The following is a 23,455-nucleotide window of genomic DNA, read 5'->3' as shown; positions in this document are numbered from 1 at the left end:
TCAGGCAAGGTGTATATAGGCCCCTTTCAAACGGTCATAAAGTTTAGAAGCTCTCACCTCACAAACAATAACAACAACAACATAGAAACAAAAATGACAGCTTTTGATGTTGTCTCAGTGATTTCTCAGTTCAAGAACAGATTACTGAGCTTTATAAGCAATACATATAGATATCAATTTCACAATAAAATACCTTATGATATTTATCAAATCACCTTAATTTTGGTCTACCTACTGCTATTAGACTATTTTCAATAGCAAGCTTGGAAAATGACTATGACACAGATTAGGATCTCTGGTTAAACCAGTAATTAGCATTTGATAAAAAGAACTGAAAGCATTTGAATACTCGGTACTATGAGATAAGCATAAATATTTAATTAAATTTGTAGCATAAATTTAAATTTTTATACTGTAGTCATTAACTGGAATGAACACAAATAGCCCAATAGGATAATAACAATAAAAATTAAAAATAGCCAGTATTTTTCTGCATGCTATGTTTTCTGCATGCTGTGTACATGCATACATCTATAGGTACATGTATTTGCACACTTAATTCTTGACAAATTTATGAGGAATGGAGAAGTTAACACTAATGGTTAATCACACTAATGGTAAGTGATAGAAGACCTGAAAATCCAACCCAGAAAATCTGGCTTAGGGGTCTATTTCTGATCATTACATAATTCTGCCTTTCTTAGATAATTAGAAGAATTTGGTTTCAATTTAATAGTTGCATATTTTGTATAATGTATTGGTTTATTTTATAAGCGTGATACACACTTGGAACATAAAGGTAATACTCTTATTTAAATGGACATCAATGCCACCAAAACTTTCTAATCCCTATTAGTATCTGCATGTTTCCTTGAGATCTTTATTCTAATCATATAAAATATACACGTGTGTCATTTTTATTTAGATTTATCTAAATAGAATAATGTTGCATATACTCTTCTAAAAATTGTTATTCTTTGTGTAATAATGAATGCTCGTTCTTATGCATCGTATCTTGACAGTAAATTCTATGAAACTCTCACTGCTCCACCTAACAAACTTCTCCTCGTTATCGTGGTTCTCACCTGCTTCAGACTTTGGCCAATATACGTAAGTGAAGACAGAGATGGTAAGTTTGCAAAATAAAATAAACTTAATGTGAAATTTATTATCTTAATTATTTTAAAGTAGATCATGCATCACTTAAAAGACAGTGATACATTCTGTCCATAGGTTACAAACCTGTAAAGCATGTTACCGTACTGAATATTATAGACAGTTGTAAGACAATGTTAAATATTTGTGTATCTAAACATAGAAAAGGCAATGCATTGATGCATTGTACTATGACATGATAGCTTCAATTTCACTAGGCAATAGGAATTTTTCAGCTGCATAACAATCTTATGGCAACAATGACCTGTAAGTGGTCTGTTGTTGACAGAAACATCATTATGTAGTGTATGGCTATATATATATAGGACAGTGATACTAAGTACATTTATATTATGCAATAATCATCACTATCTATCTCCAGAGCTCTTTAGTCTTGTGAAACTGAAGCTTTTGACCCATTAATCAATATACATCTCTAGAAACTACCATTCTTTTTGTCTGTGATTTTGACTATTCTAAGAACCTAAGATTTCATATAAATGAAATCATACAGCATTTGTTTTTTGTTATTAGCTTATTTAATTTAGCATAATGACCTCAATTTCATCCTATTGTAGAATATGTCAGAATTGTATTCATTTTTAAGGCTGAATAATATTCTTTTGTATACACCACATTTTGCTTATCCATTAATCCACTGACAGACACTTGGATTGCTTCCATTTTAGCTATTGTGAATAATACTGCTATGAACATGTGTGTACAAATATGTCTTCAAGACCTTGCTTTAAATTCTCTTGGGTATATACCTGGATTGGGGTTGCTGGATTATATGTACTTATATTTTTAATCTTTTAAAGAACTGACATACATCCTCAACAACAGTGCACAAGTGTTAGAATTCCCCACATTCTTGCCAACAGTTGTTATTTTCTGTTTTTTTTTTTTTAATAGTAACTACCATAATGGGTATGAGGGGTTATGTTCTTGTAGTTTTGATTTGCATTTCCATGATGATTATGTTGGGGCTCCTTTGATGTGTTTATTGACCATTTCTATTAATTCTTTGGAGAAATGTCTTTGGAGAAAAATTCTTTGCCCATTTTTGAATAAGGTTATTTGTTTTATTTTGTTGATGAGTTTTTAAAATTCCCTGTCTATTCTGGATCTCAGTCCCTTGTCAAATATCATTTGCAAATTTTTTTTCATTCTCTGGGTTGCCGTTTTATTCTGATAGTATTTTTTGAATGCAGTTTTTTAAAAAAAAGTTTATCAAGTACAATTTTTAATTTTTTTCTTTTGTTGCCTGTGCCTTTGATGTCACATCTCAGAAATCATTGCCAACTCTAATGTTGTGAAGCTTTTGTTCTATTATTTCTTCTGAGTTTTATAGTGTTTTTTGTATTACATTTAGATCTTTGAATAATTTTGAGTCAATGTTTCTGCATAGTGTTATATAAGGTTCCAACTTCATTATTTTATATGTGATTTTTCGGTTGTTCCACCACCATCCCACCATCTTTTTTTTTTTTTTTTTTAAGATTGTTTTTTCCCACATTAAATGGTCTTGGACCCATGGTCAAAAATCATTTCACCATATATGTGAAGATTTATTTCTGGGATCTCGATTTTACTTCATTGGCCTTATTATAAGTCTGTCTTTATGCCTGTGGCACCCTGTTTTGATTACTGAAGCTTTGTAATAAATTTTGAAACCAGGAAATATGAGTTCCCCAGCTTTGTTCTTTTTCAAGATTGTTTTGGCTATTTGGTGTCCTTTGGTTTTTCCATATATATTTTGGAATAGATTATTTCTTTCTATAAAAATTACTGAAGATTTGAAAGGCATAGTATTTAATGTTAAGATTGCTTTGGGTAGTATTAACATCTTAAAAATATTGTCTTCCAACACATGGACATGGAATATCTTTCCATTTATTTATGTCTTCCATAGTTTTCATTTTACAAGTCTTTCATATCCCTGGCTAAGTTAATTACTAAGTATTTTATTCTTTTTGATGCTATAATCAATGGAATTATTTTGTTAATTTTCTTTTCTGATTGTTTGTTAGTAAGTAAAAATGAAGCTAATGTTTATGTGTTGCTTTTGTATCCTACTGCTTTCCTAAATTTGTTAGTTTTAACTATGTGTGTGTGCTATCCTTAGAGTTTTCTACATAAAATATTATGCTGTGTACAAACAGAGATAATTGTACTTCTTCCTGTCCAATTTGGATGCCTTTTATGGCTTTTCCTTGCCTGATTTCACTGGTTAGGACTTTCAGTATTTTGTTGAATACAAGTGGCAATGTATGCCTCATTGTCTTGTTCCTGATCTTTGAGGTAAAACTTTCCGTCTTTTAACAGTGAGTGTGATGTTGGCTATTGAATATTTATATATGCATTTTATTATGTTAAGGTAGTTTTATTCAGTTCCTAGTTTGTTGAGTGTTTTTGATATGAAAGATGTTGAATTTTACCAAATGCGTAATTCAGACAATTATGCTTATTTTTTCCCTTCCGTTAATATGGGGTATTACATTGATCAATTTTCGTGTGTTGAACCATGCTTAGATTCCAGGAATAAATCCCACTTTGTCATTCTGATAGGCTGCTGCATTTAGTTTGCTAGTATTTTGTGGAGGATTTTTGCATCGATTTTCATAATAGATAACTAGTCTATTGTGTTTTCTTCTTTTTTGCAATGTCTTTGTCTGGTTTTGGTAGTAGGGTAATGCTGGCCTCATATGAAGTATTCCTCCTCTTTAAGTTTTTGGAAATGTTTATGAAGGACTGATGTTATTATAGTTCTTCTTTAAATGTTTAGTATAATTCAGCAGTGAAGCTGTCAGGTCCAGGAATTTTCTTTATTGCTAGATTTTTTATTACAGATCCATAATCCTAACTAATTACAGATCTATTCAGATTTTCTATCTTTTCATGATTTAGTCTTGGTATGTTGCATATTTCTAGGAATTTGTTGATTTCATCTGGTTCATCCAATTTTTGACATAATTGTTGATAGTACTCTTACAATACTTATTTATGCAGAGTAAGTAATGTTCTCACTTTCATTTGTGATTTTGGTGATTTGAGCCTTCTTTTTTAAGTCAATCTAGCTAAAGGTTTTTCACATTGATTTTTTTTTTAAGAATCAACTTTTGGTTTCATTGATTTTTCTCTAGATTTTAAATTCTCAACGTCTTGCTGCCTTTGGGTTTTTTTGTTCTTTTTCTAGTTGTACAAATAAGTTCTTGATTTAAGATCTGCATTCTGTTTAAATGGAAGCTTTTTAACTATAACTTTTCTCCTTAGCACTTACTTTACTATGTCAAAGTCCTCAGTGTCTCATATTCCATGGAAAAGTACATAGATGGGCTCTTTCAATTTATACTGTCATAGATTATACCAGCTGGGTATCCAAGTGATGTCAACAGGGCCCCAATGTTTTTTAGACGTTTTAATAAAAATTCCTTTTTAAAAAATCAGATTTTGCTATAAAGTTAGGCTTAGTTCCTTTTTTGAGAATGTGTTTTTCCAAAAGAATCCTCAGCCATCCACATAAAAACAGTTCCCATATATGCCAACTGGAAATTTTTATAACTGGTAGAAACAGACTAAAAACTGGACTTTCAAAAAATACAGTTGGCCTTTCATGTGTATGAGCTCCACATTTGCAGATTCAACCAACTATGGATAGAAAATATAGTATTCCCAGATTGGGCAGCCCAAGGATGCAGAGGGCTAACTTTTAATTTTCCCAGGTTATACAGGGCCAGTGTTGGAATTTTAGCATTTCTGGATTTTGGCATCCATCAGGGTTCTAGAACTAATCCCTCATGGAGAACATGGAACCACTGTTTATACCAATGGCAAATAAGCACTGAAAATTTGCTTAACACCATTAGTTATTAGGAAAATGCAATTAAAACTGTGATGAGATGCCCTATATAGCTACTAGGATGGCTATAGTAAAATTACAGAAGACAGAGGTACTGGTGAGGATATGTAGAAACGTCAATGGTATAGTTGCTTTGGAAAACAATAGGGAAGTTTCTTTTAAATTTAAATATACATTTATCATGTGACTCAACTATCAATTGATGTTTACCCAAGAGAAATAAAAGCATGTTCATACAGAGACCCATTTGCTAATGTTTATAGCAACTTTATTTGCATGGCCTTCAACTAGAAATAACCTAGAAGCCCATGTATTAGTAAAAGTATAATTAAATGGAACACTAGTTTGCGATAAAAAAAGAATACAACATAGACGTGTAACTGCATGAATAAATCGCAATCAAGGCTACATAGTATATGATTCAATTTTTGTGACATTATTTAATAGCCAAAACTGTAGCCATCCAAATCTGAGTGGGGTAGACAGGGGCTAGGTGTCAGGTTGGGGGCGAGGATTGATTACAAAGGGGCACTATGTAACATAGTACTTTAGGTTGCTGTAACAATATCATAGACTGAGTTGTTTATTAACAACCAAAATTTATTTTTCACAGTTTTGGAGACTAGAAGTTAAAATTCAAGTTACTGACAGATTCAGTGCCTGGTAATGACTCACTTCCTCATTCAGAGGTGGCTGTCATTTTTTTGTCTCCTCACATTGTAGAAGGATGGGATATCTCCCGGGTCTCTTACGAAAAGCACTAACTCCTTTGAGTAAGTCTGTTCTTATGACCTAATCACCTTCCAAAGCCTCCAACTCCCAATACCATTATATTGGGTATTAGATTTCAACATAAAATTTCAGGAGAATATAAAAATTGAATCTATAGAACAAGGGAATTTTTAGGATGAAATGTCTCCATTGAAGTGGTTGTTACACTACTGTAAACATTTGTCAAAATTCATCAAAATGATCACTTAAAAAAGAAAATGCTGTTATATATCATTATTGTTTGGATGTGTTCCTCCCTCCAAAAGGCATGTGTTGAAACATAATCCAATGAAACACTGTTGGGAGGTGGGGCCCAATGGGAGGTGTTTAGGTCATAAAGGCTGAAGCCTTGTGAACAGATTCATGCTGATTTAAAATAACTTAAGGCTGGGAGTTCAATGTCTTGCTGTCTCACCTTCCACCACGAGATGACACAGAAAGAAGGTCCTCACCAGACGCTTGCCTTTGTATCTTGGATTTTCCGGTTTCCAGAACCATAAAGAATCTCTGCAAATTGCCCAGTCTCTCATACTCCATTATAGCAGCACAGACTGAATGGAAATATACATGTATTGCATTTGAATGAATATTAGTAAGAAATTAAACATTCAGCACAATAAAGGGATCTTTGAATGAGCACTGAGTCCCTCTGAGCAAGGACATGGACAGATGTTATGTAAGAGAAAGAACTGGACCAGAACTTTGAGAGCAGAAAGCATCAAATATTCTACAGCTTGAGCCTTCTGTGATGATAGTAGTAGGAGCTGAAGATTCATATGTTTTTGTTATCTTAGATGGTGAATTGGACTCCACTAATGGAGGGGCTTAAGGTATGAGCAGCCATTTATTTTGTATAAACAGTTGTATAAAATGAATGTGCCAATAAAGCATAACAAAATAAATTGGGAGAGCTTAAAATCTAATCCACCTTTTAGGAAGTCTATGATGGATAGATTTGACCTACAGAATCTATGCACACTTTTGATAAGCCAATAATTTCCTCTCTATATAGATACCCATAATTCGGGCTTCAGGGGCTAATAAGTGTTTCCAGAGTTGGAACAAGATGATCAATACTTGAACAATATAACACACACTAGAAGATTCCTTACTTTGTTGAATATGTGTAGATACAGAGCTACTAAGAGAAGAAATTAAAATTTGGCAGCTTTTGAAAATGTCATTCAAATATGTAAGGCACTGTTTGATGACACACCCAAAAATAAAGTTTTCATATTTCTTTTTTCAGTATTTTACATAACCTAGAGAGAGATAAATTTCTGGCTAACAACAAAATTGGCTTAGGAAACAAAAGACTCCCAGACTTAAAAATCTGCACAAAAATACATATGTGACCAGCTATGTTTGGTTTCTCCATTGTCTTTTGGTTGCACTCTAATTTTTCCAGCTTGAAGTATCTTGTCCCTTTTGCGTTCTTTGACATCCAATACGGAGGTAATATTTATTTATTCAGTATTTGTCATTTTGAGAGTACTATGTTTTCTTAGATCTGAATCATCAAGTTGTTCTTGAATATTATACATTTCATTTTCAGGGTAGAATAAACTGTACTGATTATATTTGAATTTGTTACTTGAGGTGGAAATTGTATGTGATAGCAGAAAGGGTGAGTGCTTTGAAATGAGTAATACTGGAGAGTGAAATATTGGTTTAAATTCTGGATCTTCCAGTGATAGCTGCCATCAAGGACACATTTCTTATCATTTTTAGCCTTAAATCACTCACTTGGAACATGGAAATAATAAACACATTTTACAAAGTTATGTTGGTGTGATGAGATCAGCATTTGGTAAAGGGAAGCTGATACGACTGTCAGTCAACTGATTCATCTAGCTATCTACCTATCCTTTTGTTTTCCTCTCTGAAGCCAAAAGATTTAAGTTCAAATTCTAGATTCATGGTTTATTACATCTGTGACTTTTAGCAAGTTATGTACTTTGCAGTCTAAAATTTCACATTTATAAAGTACGATATTAATATTAAAGAGTCTGTAAGAATCTAGTTTAGTGCCTGAAATATAGTGGGTGCTCATTTAATGACAGCTACTGCTATTTTAACTTTTAGCCATCACTATTACTACAAAACTTGCTTTGATATTTTACCTTTCTAAAATTTATTTTTTTGCTTCCTAAAATGCAGACTATGCTGCATCCAAACTATATTGGAAATCAAATATTTTAATGGAAAATAAAAATCACACACAGGTCAAGTAAGTTATAGTGGTTTTGAACAAAAGGCATACAATTTCTTTTTTAAAAAGTATAAAAAGTATTAACACTGTTCAACACAAATATACTTACACATATACTGGAAATACTAGCTTTTAAGGGACTACACAGCAGCTACATGTTTTGATAATTGACATTATTCAGTAAATTTTTCTAATACATGAAGTATGTCAAATGATGAGTTCACTGTAACATTTTTATCTGCATTGCTTTGTTACTTTTCTGCATCATTATTAAATGCAGTTACATATTGCTATAAATTGTATTATTGCATATTAAAATCATTCTTAGATAAGGTAAAATAAAAATCAAGAAGGTCATTTTGCACAGCTTGAGAAAATTTTTATCATACAGAGATTATGCATTTTTCTTTTAGCACTTTTTTTGTATGAAATCAATTATTTCAGGTTTTTTAAAAACATAAAACACAGCTTCCGGGTAAATATTTTCCCTTTTAGTTACACATGGATATCCTCCATTATCTATGTTATCATATACTTAGTGAAAGTTTTGCCTAAAAATAACTGCTTATCCAAGGTGTACTTAGGTTAAGTGTAGATACATTTTGAGTAGATGAAAAGCAGGTATTTTTTTCAGAGGTAATCTTAAAAATGCTTTTTCATGCATCTGGAGATTAAATAGCTGGAAATGAAATCCAGAAGTAAATGATACCACTTGTAAACATACCCCTGACATTAGGAGTATACAGGAAATTATGACAAGTGTCTGTTATCACAGATAAGTAAGGGTATCCCATGAGTAACTAAAAATGAGCATATTTAATGGGAGCCAAGTTTCATATTAAAAGACATGGAGAAATTTATTTCATAAGAAAAATCTGTTTAAAATGGATAATCTTTGTAAAAAAACTACTCTTTTAAAAATCCTTTGCTAATGGCCTTCTTGATCTTTATCTTAATGTATATAAGAATTCTTCAAAAATCACATTATGTAATTAAGGATATTAGAGAAAATTAGATACTGTAATGCATCAACAATTTTTTTATTATTATTATACTTTAAGTATAATACATTTATAAATACTTAAAGTATTTTAATACATGCTTATTGACAGTAGGTCAATACAATAAGCATGTATTGACCTACTGTATGCAATACATTTGGCTAATTTTTAGCATATTTGATTTTGCTCTATCATCATGGATCTTGATGTTTGTGACTGGGGATGTTTGTGACTGGAAGCTTTTTTTTCCATTAGCCAAATAAATGAGTAGATAAATAAATGCTTAAAGATTTTTTTAAAAATCCACGTGGTGTTATTTTGAGAGGTGTAGAATATCTAAGCTCCAGTTCCTTCCATTGGAAAAATGCATATTTAAATGAAGTAATATGTATAAAGGCAATTGGCGGCTGGGCACGGCGGCTTATGCGTGTAATCCCCGCACTTTGGGAGGCCCAGGTGGGACGATCACTTTAGCCCAGGAGTTCAAGATCAGCCTGGGCCTGGGCAACAGGGAAAGACCCAGTTGTACCAAGTACCTGTTAAGCATATAGGATACAATTGTGAGCAAAGCAGACATGGTCGTTGCTCACTGAATTTACAACTTAGTAATAAGTAAATTAACAAGATAATTGAAAACATTTTAATTGTAAAGAGTGCTGTGTATAAAAAAACACAGCAAAGGAAGCAAGGTATGTGCTTTGCATAAAAGAACAGAGAGGCAAGAAAACGTGTAGCAGGGAACCAGGTCCTGTCCAGAAAGTTGGTAATCATCACAGAGTTAATATTAATTTGGGCTACCGTGGAGGAAAGATGTGATGAGATTGCTTCTCAAAGGAATTATTATTATTTTAGTATTACATTGGATATAGGTATAATGTTAATATTATCATCATAGTTGTGAAAAAAAATCGAGATAACAACTAGGTTTCCATCTTGCAACACTATACCGACAGTAGTGCCAACCTTTATGAGAAGGGACAATGGAGCAAGTTCAAGCTGGGAGGAGACGATCACACTTTTAGATATAAAAACTGAATCTGCAACACTAAAAGAGAGATGTCAAATATAAAGTATTCAGAACTCAGGAAAGGTCTAAGCTAGAGATACACATTTTGGAGTCATGATTTTAAAGTGGTAACGGAAGCCATAAGGACAGATGAGATTATGTAGTTATTATTATACTTTAAGTTTTAGGGTACATGTGCACAACGTGCAGCTTTGTTACGTTTGTATCCATGTGCCATGTTGGTGTGCTGCACCCATTAACTCGTCATTTACATTAGGTATGCCTCCTAATGCTATCCTTCCCCCCTCCTCCCACCCCACAACAGGCCCTGGGGTGTGATGTTCCCCTTCCTGTGTCCATGTGTTCCCATTGTAGTTCTTTTAAGTCTGGAGCTGCATCGTTTAATATAGGAAACACTGCCACATGAGGCTACTAAGCCCTTGAGATGTGGCTAGTTTGAATCTGAAATCACATCAGATTTTGAAGACTTACGTGGAAACAAAGAATGTAAAACATCTCAGTAATACATATATTGGTTGCATTTTGACGGATAACATTTTGGATATACTGGACTATTAAAATTAATCTTACTAGTTTCTTTTTATATTTTTGATGTAGCTACTAGAACATGTAAAAATTTCACATGACATCTGTGACTATACTTCTATTGGATACCAGGGTTATAATGAGAAAAAATAATACCTGTACTTGAACTTTGATAAAATCAATATTTAACAGCTTGGTAGAGAATTATTATCTTCTAAATCATTATTTAAGATTAGTCAAAGTAGTAAAAGAAAAATCATACTCACTTGGAAGCAAAAGAGTATGTTTCAAGATAAAATGTACAGTAAGGAATTTTCAGAGGTCAAGAAAGATACAGATTGAAAAGTGTGCATTGGATGTAGTGATTATGAATACTTTTGAAGATAGTAGTAACATTTATGTTGGTAGAAGGGATGAGAGAAAACCAGCTTTTCAATGTTGATGAATGGACTAAGCATCAATATTTGGAGATTAAGAGTGTAGACAAATCTCTACAATTTGGCTATAAAGAGGAAAGGAGATGAAGGAATATGTTTTAATACAAAGAGACCTGACTTTTTTTTTTTTTTTTGAGACTGAGTCTCTCACCCAGGCTGGATGGAGTGCAGTGGCGCGATCTCGGCTCACTGCAAGCTCCACCTCCCAAGTTCACAGCATTCTCCTGCCTCAGCCTCCCGAGTAGCTGGGACTACAGGTGCCCGCCACCACGCCCGGTTCATTTTTTTTGTATTTTTAGTAGAGACGGGGTTTCACCGTGTTAGGCAGGATGGTCTCAATCTCCTGACCTCGTGATCTACCCCCCTCGGCCTCCCAGAGTGCTGGGATTACAGGCGTGAGCCTCCGCACTCGGCCAGACCTGACCATGTTTAAAAGCCAAGAGAGTTATCCAGAAAAGAAGGGGAAGTTTCCAGATACAGAAGAAAGTCAAAGTAATGAATGATTTACAGTTTCTGGGAAGCAGAGTAGCAGAGTCCTCCTACCAGAGCACTCACCACATTTTAAATAACTGTGCTTTCTTGCTATGTTTATCATTAGATTATAATGAGGAAAAGAAGATAGGAGCTGTTTCTTCTCCTTTGCCTTGACACCTACTCTAAAGTGTTCTGTACTTAGTATAATTTCAAAATAGGTTTCTAACTGAACAAAACAGAGGTATTACATATAGTTTGAGTTGGCAATGCACACTCTGCTCACAATGCACAGCTCTTAAATGTGAAATGTTTGTTAATGAAGAGATTAGAATTATTTCTTCATAATGCTCAATGGCAAAGGGGAGAGGACCATTATCATTTATGTTTTTATACTGATTATGTTTACAGACTGTCCGTGTACGTACTGGACCACAGACACCTGTGGGTGCCTAGAATCACTGGGAGCTGGGAAGCTTAGGAGAAAGGGCCAAGAAAAAGGTCCATTTGAAAAGGTTACTTAAAAAGAGGTAAAGAAATCTCAAACCGCATTTCCTTTGCAGCCCATCAAATCTACGCAGGTGTTGTACTGGGTTTCTCAATGTCCATTATCACTTATTCCAGGCTCCGGCTGAGTGAAGTCATTTCGTCACTTTCCATTTTGAAGATGCCTCCTGGTGGGGCTGCTTCTGTTGATGCAGCTCTTATGCCGAAGTTGACTTCCAGGACATATGAGCCCCAGTGAACATAAAAAACCATCTCAGGTTTGAGAGGCACTTGATGGTTGGACTTTTCTTATTTTTCCTCTTCTCTTGGTGCATGTTTCACTTTCCCTGTAAGGTATCTTCTCTACTGGCCTTAGACGTGAGAGGAATATACAAACTCCAGAAAACTGTGTTTTCTGAACCCTGGTCTCATTAGCTTATAGGCCAGGGTGTTCATTATTTTCTAGAAAACAAATCTGGAGAAAATATACAACTTCTAGAGACGCCACATTTTAAAAAGATAACATTTAATGAACACATAAATCTTTCATACAGTGATTTAACTCTTTTACCTTTAGCAAATCTGAATAACCTAGTAATTATAAGCTAGAGATCTAGAGTCAAAGTACTGAAGCCAGAAAGCTGTTTTACTTACATAACACCAAGAATAGCAAAGCCAGTGACCTTAGGAAGTAGGTTGAAGACATTAAAATGTTATTTTAAAACTATAAAGGAAAGAAGAGGGTGGTAGATAGTATACAGACTTGAAACTTGGCCTCAAATACCCTTGAAATAAGCAACTGTGGCTTTGTCAAGTTAAACCTCCCTTGGTCTCAATTTCCTCCTATGGAAACGTAATTGGTTGGATTGTCAATGGTGTCGTTCATAGCCATAAAATGATGGAATTTCTAATGAATTCCAATCAACATCTTTCATGCTTAAAATAATCATCTTAGCAAGTAGGCTACTAAATAGTAAATAATGAATATGTTAAGTGGAAAAGGACACTATCACACATTTTCAGTGAAATCATTATGAGAGAAATCTCTTTAAATTTCCTTTGAAAACATTTCTAGTGAGTATGATGGAGGGCTAATTAGATATTAATTGTTCATGTCTACTGATTAGGAAACTTAGGAAGTGTTTTAGAGCAGTGACTTAATAAGGAATGACACTTGAATCTTACCCATAATTAGCTTATTACATTTGGCTGCAGTTTGAATCTGTGCTACGGGAATGATTTAAAGAGATTAATCTTTTTCAAGGACCAAGTAAGTGCTGATAAGTTACACAAGAACACCTTCCAAACTGAAGGAGACAATGATGACTTTGATTCTCTATGATTTATTTATATGTTTGCCAGGGTAAAGGGAAAAGCAAGAGACCTAGCCTTTAGGTGGGTCATAAGCTCTCAGTATCAGCTTTCAAATGGTTACACAGGTAACACCCTTCTGCTTCTTTTAATGGGAAAAATTTCATGGTGCCTAACAAGGAAAAAAAAACACTATTCTGTTCTTTATAAAAATTTGTTGGATATAAATCCCCCTATCACCCAAATTGACAGTGCTCTGCCAACAGCAGAGGAAACAGAATTAAACAAAAATTGCACACCTTCTGTAAAGAAAATAGCAAAAATATTTTCAAGAATAATGGAACAAATTCTTGTATACTTAATACCCAGCTTAATAAATGGAACATGTTGAACTGTAGTAAGACTTCTGTTTAGCCTGAGGCTTGTAGCATATTATTCTCAAGCATATCTATGCTTTTACTACACGTATCTGTATCCCTAGATGATATATTTGCATTTCTTCATTGTTGGAATTTGATATGGCTTAATAAAAACATTTTCCCTGCTTGAATTCAGAACCAATGGAAAGGTTGACTAAGAAGTCAGGTAGATACAGATATCTTGATACCTGGCTTACAGGGTGAGGAGTCATTGTGCAGCAACAATATACTTATGAGTTCTGAACTGTAGAAATAGAGTAACCTACACATTCATTAGAAGGAGAGAACACTTGCAGACCTTCCCATGGAGAGTAAAATGGTATTGCCTATAAGAGCAAACCAGAATGCGTCTCTGTGAGGGCAGCTGAGTCCAATAAAGAGAAGGAATATGGATCAGGATTTTCAGGAACCAAGAAAAGACACAGATAACACCAGGGAATTCCTTTGTTCATAATTAACAGAGATTATCACCTACTTCCAATAGAGTGGAAGGAAAAGTTATTTCATAATACCACTGTACAATGGTTTTAGTTATCACATTAAATTTATGTCTGTTACAGTTCTAGTAATGTATACACCATTTCATTTCAGGTTAGAGGTTTAATATTCTGTGCCACTTTTAGAAATGTCTAAGTTAAATGATCTCTCTAGATAATGTTATGTCATGGATTAATGAACTAAGCGGGCCCTCTTTGACTGGTAGAGACGATATTATTTTACATAGAGTTGGAAAAGGCAAAAATGTAGAACTGCTGACAATATTCTGTCATATGTGGCTTATTTTTGTCTGGCTGTGCTGTATGTTCCAGTTGGATAACCCAGAGTGAAGCATGTTTTTTCCCTGCAACAGAAGCAATTTTACAAACATAAAAGCAAAATAATCTCAGTCTGCATGATATTATATATTTGAATATTCATTCAAAGTAAGAACATATATACACATATAGGTAGATAAACGCATTGTGCGTTAATTCAAAAATAAGAAAATATACATGTATATATAGTCCCAAATTTTGCATTACTACATAACTTTTACATATTTGCTTGGATTTGAATAGAACGTCTTGTCTTTCCCACTGTTTTCATGACACTCATAGTTTTATTGGGTTGTTGAAGAGTTTCGAGCCATGGATTATGTACCTTCAGAGACCAGATAAATTTACTCTCTTCCATGGCCTCAAATAATACTTTAAACTTGAAAACCCATTTTCAAATTATGAATCGAATGAGAGAAGGCAAGATGAGCCAAACAATTCCATAAGCACCTGAGGAAAACAGAAGAGCATTTACATTTTGGAAAAAGGATATTAGGACAATAATACAGTTATTAATTATCTGTAATGATATTTGATTTATTTATAATGGAAGGATAATACCACAGCCCTTTTCTGTCTGGTGAATAGGGAAAATGTTAAGGGGCTTACTAGGCTGCGTGCATAATTCTTCCCTTGTTTGCTACCACAAGGGGTACTCTTGATACTATTTGAAAGCAATCCTTGAGTGTGGTATCTGAAAAATCATCCAGTTAGTTATCCTCTTCGTGTGGGTGTAGATATATCTCTGTATATATTCATCATCGTAAGACAAAATAGGTAATGGAATTAATAAAAAATAAAGCTGAAATATTAGTCAGTGGAAAACTTTCTGCATTACATTTGTATAGCTTTCATAAATAACTCGTTTGAAGCTCACAATAAAATGAGAAGATGTTACCTCCATTTTAGAGGAAGAAACTGACAGGTATTTGTTCAAGATGAGGTAGTTACTGTTCCTACTCCATCACAGAGATGAACAAGCTAAGGCACAGAGACATAGGTTATTTACTCAAGGTCATACAGTAAAGTGAATGGAAAGTTAATTATGAGCCTGGTTGTCCAAACTTTGGAGCCTGTGTGTGTCACCTCTGGACCGTACCATAGGGCCAATGGGAAGGCAAACTTCATCCAGGTCACAATATATTTACCTTGAATATGTTATTCAAGATACACTCTAGAACAACTCTCAGAGAACCAAATCCATTGACTTTTCTCTTAGCGTTTTATTTTCTGAATCATGTGATGCCTTTGGACAAATTCTCTTTTTAAAACTCCTTTTTTTAACTTCGTGTTGGTGAAAATAATGTTACATTTGCATAGTATTTTTCCCTTCCTTTGCATACGCTGTTTTATTTTATATGTAGAGTTTGAGTTGTGTTGGAAAAGGCTTGTGATTACTACTGTGGAAATAAATTAAGGTACAGACATGTTCAATGACACAACTACACAATTATGCTCAAAATTACACAGTTGAAGTGCATAAATCACATCTGAAATCCCTATTTTATAACACCTGATCACTAACAGTTTCTGTTACAAAATGTTTCCTCTTTAGATTTTTCTAATTTTTCCCACATGAATGAATTAGAAACTCAAAGTTAATACTTGTTTTACTCATATTAAACCAACTCTAAATTTCTTAATAATTATTGAGTTTTACTGAGATTGAGTTATGAGTAATTGTTGCCATTTTATGTGAAGGCATATTAGCTGTTTGTACTGTTCAGAAATGTATAGGTCACTACCACAAAATCAGGATAAATTATAATGCATTTTAGGATGTGGTACCTGTATTATATTAGAATAGCATACTCTTTTTATTAGATGCTCTATCTACATGTGTAATACTAGCAATGTATAATTTATTTCTCAATCTTTCTGACCTTGTAACAGCCTACTGCCATCTACTGGGTTGTGTTCGGAACCGCTATGCTAATCATCTTCCTCCATATGAGTTTAGGATCTGATAGTTTGACATTGAGATTTTTAGTGATTTTTAAACTTCCTGTCATCTTATAAATTCTGAGAGTTTTTAATGAAAGATTGGTTTGGTTCTTATTTAGTATCATTTCTAATTTCATGGCATAGAAAAGTTGGAATTCAAATCTCACCAATAAATTACATTGAATATCATCACCGTAACTCATATTCATAACAGATCTCACCAATAAGTCACATTGAATATCATCACTGTAACTCTTATATTCATATCAACTATTTTTTGTTTTATTTAGGTTCTAGAATTTATAAAGATTTTGTCCAAATTTTTTATCCATCTTTGTTTTGAGTTATATCTATACTATGGATACCTTTTCCATTAAAAATGGGACATAAGGTCTTAAAGTAGCCCAAATTTTCCTCAATTCTTCATAGTTAATGAAGAAGTGAGAATAATATCTGACATTACTGTACTCAAAAATAAGTATAATTACAAATAGTTTTTTATAAGTAATTCATTGAACACAAATTACTATGTATTACCAAATTCTGTTGATAGAGAGTTATAATTTTGTTTTTATTTATATTTTTAGATTAAGTATTATTTTGATTTTAAAATAAGATAGAAGTCTAATGAGGTTACATACAGATACCTATTTTATTTATTTTAGTTTATCAATTATGAAATTAAAATGTAATTTTATTAAATTACTATTTTAGTTATATTAGGTAATATAATAACTTTTATTACATATATATGCCAAGTTTTTCAAGTGCTTCCCTGTATCTTTTTTCGTAAGTAATATCTAATGTGAAGAAAATGTTCTGTAAAATCATTAATAATGCTGGTACTGGTTTTTAAATAACCTACAATATTGAAATTATTGCTAGAAGTTTATCTCATAGTACTCACAGTCAAACTCACAAGCACAATAGAGTGTATAATAAACTGTCAAGTGGATAGTGTTTCATAAATGAGTTTTGTAATTACATTTTCCCAGATGAAAATGCTTTTTTTCATAGTTACATTATAATGCTTCTTTTGAGTTGCAGAGAAAACTATGACTGATTGGTAGGAACAAAATTAGAGGCCACAATACCTTTTAAAAAAAGTAGAGAATTAAAATCATGGCAGTCTGGTTTGAAGACTTAGAAGGGTAGAGAAACACAAGATGTCAGGTACCACTACTACTGCTAATACCATATGTGACTTGTGAGATAAAATATGCATGGTAAAGTAGGCATCACCCTAAGGAACTTCTTCTGTAGACACCTTGGAGTCATCACTTTTTCCTCCTTAACTCCACATGTAATCATTTACTGAGAATGTGTTGACTATGCCTCCTACTTTCTATGTTTTTCATTTCTTTTTCCACTGGCTCTTTATTCTGGCGCTCTTCCCATGTTTCTATTGAGATTGCAGTAACTTATTTTTTCAGAATTTTTTTTATTTTTATGGATTTAGAGGGTACACATACAGTTTTGTCACATGGATGTATTGAGAAGTGGTGAAGTTTGAGCTTTCATTGTACCAATCACCCTAATAGTAAACATTGTATCCAGTACACAATTTTTCATCCCTCATCCCTCTCCCACCCTTCAATTTTTTGAAGTCTACGGTGTCTATTATTCCACTCTATATGTCTGTGTGCCTTTTGTTTAGTTCCCACTTACGCATGGGAATACGTGGTATTTGACTTTCTGAGTTATTTCACTTAAGATGATAGCCTCCAGCTCCATCCAGGTTGCTGAAAAAAAATGATTTTGTTCTTTTTATGACTAAGTAGTATTGTTATATATGTGTGTGTGTATATATATATATACGAATGAATATATATATGAATGAATATATATATATATATAAAAGCTTCCCATTCCATCTGTCTTAAACTAGCTACATGGGAAGTCTTCCTAAAGAGATGTATGGTGTTGTATTTCAGTATCAGTTTATAGGTTGATAATAATAGCTTATATACATACACAACACTTTCATCATAGGCATGATGGCAAACCTTAAGGTTTTAAGTATATTAATCTTTTTAATTCTCAGAATGACCCTACCAGGTTAAGTCCTATTATTATATGCTTGTTAGTAATGAGAAAATGGAGGCATATAAAGTTAAGTAACATGACCATTAGCAGCAAGCTAGGAAACAGTGGAGTGAGGATAGGAAGCCGTCCATTCTGGCATTATAATCCATATTCTTAATCACATGAGGCCTAATTATTGTTTAGCACATATTTGTTGACCTGATATGAAACTTGAATAGCAAATTCTGTGTATGAAAATGGATTTGAAAGGTTAAATAGGTTAAAAGGTTCCTGGCCTGGCTATCTTGGGGTGTACGTTGGAATGACAGGGGTTGCGATTTGTGACACCTGACTCCACCCCTGGCCACCCCTGATTGGGCCTTACAAATGTTTAGTTCAAATTCAAAAATGGGCCGGACACGGTGGCTCATACCTGTCATCCCAGCACTTTGGGAGGCAGAGGCGGGAGGGCTGCTTGAGCCCAGTTGCAGATCGGCCTGGGCAACATAGTGAGACCTTGTCTCAAAACAAAAACAAACAACAAATATAAAAATATCCAGAAGAAAAACTGAGGTGGTGGTTACCATTACGACGCGTTTTCGTTAGGGGTATATGTGGCTTTAGATTCATCTGGAACGTTTTAACTACAAAATAAAAGCTGATGTCTATGCAACATAGGAAAATTATCGACTTGTGTAACATCTCAGTGAGCACATGGGCGTCATATTATTTTCTGTACTTTGCTGTGTGTTTGAACCACATAGCAAAAAACTTGGTGACAAGAATTGGAAAAGCAAGAAAGTACAAGAAAGGCTTTGAGTTCTATAAAGAGGTTAAACCAGAAAGCGGCGGGGGCAGGGAACAATCTGTGTGTGTGCACACTGCGTGTGCAGAGAGGATTCCTCAGGAGACCAGGACCTGGCTGAGTGTGTGCGGGGATGAAGTGGGTGGAGGGGAACTTGGGCTGGGGAGGAGGTACGCGCCGCAGAGGTGTCCCTTGCCCCCCACGATCCTTCTCACCAACCCCCCGCTCCTCCTCCCTCTGTGATGCCGCTTCCCATCTCCAGGCAACGTGGGGGCCAAAGAACAGGCCTGTAGGCGGCCGCTGCCTGCGGGGCTCTCTCTTCTCGGACCCCTGATTTTCGGACACTGGGCGCCATGGCCCTGCCTCTGCTGCCGGGCAATAGCTTCAACCGCAACGTGAGTAGGAAGGGCCTCCGAGGTCACAGCTCCCGGCTGGAGTCGGGTCCAGGCAGGGTCCTGGCATGGCCACCTCCGCGGACTCTCCTGGAGGCCCCATGCTGCTGCCCGGGGTTGGTGGCAACTTGGACCAAACTTTATAGGCTGCTTCTCCCATCTCTCCAACTGCATCTGAATGTTTTTCCTAATTTAGAAACATATATAGAGAGTCATTATAGGTGGCAGGACCCTCAAAGGTAGCGAATAATAGTGACGATAACCATTGCAGGTTTAATGTGTGCCAGGCGCTGTGCTTTAATCACCTTATGCAGTATCCAGTGTCCCAACAGCCCTTTGAATTAAATAATTTTTATTCCCAGTTACTATTGAGGAAACTGAGGCACAGAGCTACACAGTCTCAGTGGTGAAGCTGGGTTTCTTCCAAGCAACCTTGTCTCCACAGCCCAGAAGCCTAGTCATTATCCCTAGTATCCTGTGTGAAAAAAGATACTGTTGCAATTATCAAATCGAAGAAATCTGGCACTTACCAAGAGGGGTAGGTGGCAGATAAGAGTTCTATCAGCCTGTAAAGTTTACTCCCAAACTTTATAGAGACAGGCACCCAAACTTGGAGGGATTTTGTTTTTCCTCTGTTTATAATTAGGAGGGGTTCATTTTTTTTTTTTCTTTCTTTCTTTTTTTTTTTTTTTTTTTCAGACAGAGTCTCGCTCTGTCACCCAGGCTGCAGTGCAGTGGTGCGATCTCGGCTCACTGCAACCTCCACTTCCCAGGTTCGAATGATTCTCCTGCCTCAGCCTCCCGAGTAGCTGGGATTACAGGCGCCTGCCACCACACCCGGCTAATTTTTGTGTTTTTAGTAAAGATGGGGTTTCACCATGTTGGCCAGGCTGGCCTCAGACTGCTGACCTCAAGTGATCTGCCCGCCTCGGCCTCCCAGAGTGCTGGGATTAGAGGCTGAGCCACTGCGCCTGTCCTGGGAGGGGTTCATTTCAAAAGAAGATGAACGTACAGAACAAAGCAACACAACACAAAAATCGCTGAGCATGAAAGAATTTTGCCAATAAATAGCACCTCATTTAAACGACAGCAGAAAAATGATTCAGGCTTTTGTTTATACTGTTTACTACTCTTCACTTGGGTTGGCTATCTGTGTCTGCAGGAGATGCTAATTCTCAGTTAGATGGGAGGGAATTAGATGGAGCCACTCAAGGCAATTGTGTAAACCTTTGATAACTTTAGAAAGCAGATTGAAGTATTTGGCTTTATGGTTTCCAAACACTGTCTGTATCTAAGTTGTTGGCCCTAAAGTACCAGTTCTTTCTTTGTAGCTTCACGCCATTGAATTCTGACCCCTACACGTCTGGTCAGTCCAACTTTGAACACTGATGTGTGCATTTCTTGGTTGATGGGCAGAGGCTGGCCTTCCAGCATAGCATTGCCTTTGGGTAAGTTTAAGCCAGCCACGCAAACAAGAAAGGCCCCAGAGATGGGACATGAAAACAGATTACAGAAGTCAAGAAGCATGCTGTGTAAAAGTAATTTTAAAAATGAAAGTAAAGCCTACAGCTTTTTTGCCCAGCAACACTCTGATTACCAGTGCCTGCGGCCTGCAGAAGTATCAGCCCTCACGTGCAGTGATTAAGGATGGGAAGGAAAAACAGTGGATGGATGAAATATTTAGAAATCTGCAAGGTTCTGCATGTATTTTTGCTTTTTAAAAAACTTTTAAGATCATGAAGTACAACACATATACAGAAAGATGCACAATGGATGATCACAAAATGAATATGAAGAAATTAAATATGGGGGCCGGGCACAGTGGCTCACGCCCATAATCCCAGCACTTTGGGAAGAGGAGGTGGGAGGATCCCTTGAGCCCAGGAGTTCGAGACCAGCTGGGCAATATAGTAAGCCCTCATCTCTACAAAAGATTGAAAAAATTAGCCAAGCGTGGTGGCACATTCTTGTAGTCCCAGCTACTCGGGAGGCTGCAGTGAGCCATGATTGCATCATTGCACTCCAGCCTGGGAAACAGAGCCAGACCCTGTCTCAAAAAAATAAAAATATGACCTGTTCTCCAAAAATACGACCCTTGACTGGGGTTGCCAGATTTAGCGAATAAAAATACACATCTCAAATACTGCATGGAACCTATTTATGGGAAAGGAGTATTTATTGTTTACCAAATTTAATTGAGCATCTTGTATTTTGTGTGACAACTCTACCTGTGAACCTTTCTGTTCATTATTCCTTCTCTACTCTCCAGATACAACCACTGTTCTGGCTCCTACCACTATAATTAGGTTTTGCTTGCCTTTGAACCTTTTATCGATGGAAATGTTTGGTGTTTATTCTTTTGTGACTGGCTTTTTGAGCTCAACAGTATGTTCGTTAGATTAGTCCATGTGGCTGTCTATAGAGGTAGTTTGTACATTTTTATGACTGTAGTATTGCATTGTATGATTTTCACATCATTTATATGTACATTTTACTCTTGATAAATATTTGGCTTGTTTGGGGTTGTTAAGAATGGTTTTACTGTGACTATTTTGTTCATGTCTTTTAGAGAATGGGAGGTTGTCAAGATAGTAATGAAAGCAAGACTAAGGGCTTGAAGGAGGCTTTTCTTCCTCTGAGAGGTGAAAGACTTGAGTGTCTTTGAGTTCATTGAAAGGAGGTCATGGAAGGGAGAGGCTAATGCTGTTCATCAGTGACATACCAGGGACACAAGTAAGCCAGTACTGCAAGGAGAGACAGGGCCCACTTGAATATGGAAATCATAAATTGACTGCAGTCACTTTTGTTTGCTTAGTTGCATGGCTTTATCCCACCACTTCACTCTGTCTTCTGGACAGAGCCTTCTAAATATCTTCAGTCTACTACTAGACCTTTTGTTGTGCCTGCCAGTTAATCCCAGTGCTTTCTCCTTTGTTCTGCTCCAGGCTCCTGAACACTGTGGATGTGACACAGGTCCTGAGGGTCACATTGCTTCCTGGATCACTATTCTTTGTCTCTTAATTTCTGTCCTCCTCCCAGGTGTTTTAAACTTACCTACTCCAGGCCAGTTGCAGTGGCTCGCGCCTGTAATCACAGCACTTTGGGAGGCCAGGGTGGGTAGATCACCTGAGACTGGGAGTTCAAGACCAGTCTGGCCAACATGGTGAAACCCCGTCTCTACTAAAAACACAAAAGTTAGCCGGTTGTGGTGATATGCACCCATAATCCCAGCTACTTGGGTGGCTGAGGCAGGAGTATCGCTTGAACCCAGGAGACAGAGGTTGCAGTGAGCCGAGATTGCACCACTGCACTCCAGCCTGGGCGACAGAGTGAGACTCCATCTCATAAAAATAAATAAATAAATATAAATAAAAACTTATCTACTCCTGTGACATTTGTTTGATAGGGTCAGAGGCTGTGAAACTTTAGAAGCATACATGCTACCTTTGGAATTTAAAAAGTGTATCTACATGCCAACCGATCCATTATTTACTTAATATATCTCTGTGAATTGAATCACTTTTGGAAAACTACAACATATTTAAAAGGGAAACTTTATATCCTTACCATAAATGAAAACTACATAACCATAAATGAAAACTACATCACTTGATCTAAGTGGAAGGTCATGGTAAGAAAAAAAACAAAACTGTTTTTAGATTTGATGTCCACAAAAAGGAGCCTGAGGCCTGCTTCCTTTTTGATAAGCAAGTATTTGGGAGGTACAGTCAGTACTACCAAATTGAGACTTAACCTTGCCTTAATCAAAAGGAAGAGGGAGGATAGGGAAGATGAAC

General features: G+C 35.6%; 1 protein-coding gene across 1 annotated transcript in view; it reads left to right on the top strand.

The window, feature by feature from the left end:
- LOC129462644 (EF-hand domain-containing family member C2-like) overlaps nucleotides 1-23,455 on the top strand; it is a 154,248-nt gene that overhangs the window by 6,741 nt on the left and 124,052 nt on the right. The window contains exons 3-5 of the mRNA XM_055242783.2: nucleotides 1,023-1,129; nucleotides 6,217-6,618; nucleotides 12,086-12,225. Of these exons, the coding sequence (XP_055098758.1) occupies nucleotides 12,193-12,225 (33 nt within the window). The 5' untranslated portion in view covers nucleotides 1,023-1,129; nucleotides 6,217-6,618; nucleotides 12,086-12,192. The remainder of the gene's footprint in view (nucleotides 1-1,022; nucleotides 1,130-6,216; nucleotides 6,619-12,085; nucleotides 12,226-23,455) is intronic.

This window comes from Symphalangus syndactylus, chromosome 14 (assembly GCF_028878055.3).
Source record: "Symphalangus syndactylus isolate Jambi chromosome 14, NHGRI_mSymSyn1-v2.1_pri, whole genome shotgun sequence".
Taxonomy (NCBI): Eukaryota; Metazoa; Chordata; class Mammalia; order Primates; family Hylobatidae; genus Symphalangus; species Symphalangus syndactylus.
The sequence above is the reverse complement of the archived record's forward strand: the minus strand, read 5'-3'. Positions and strand labels throughout refer to the sequence as shown.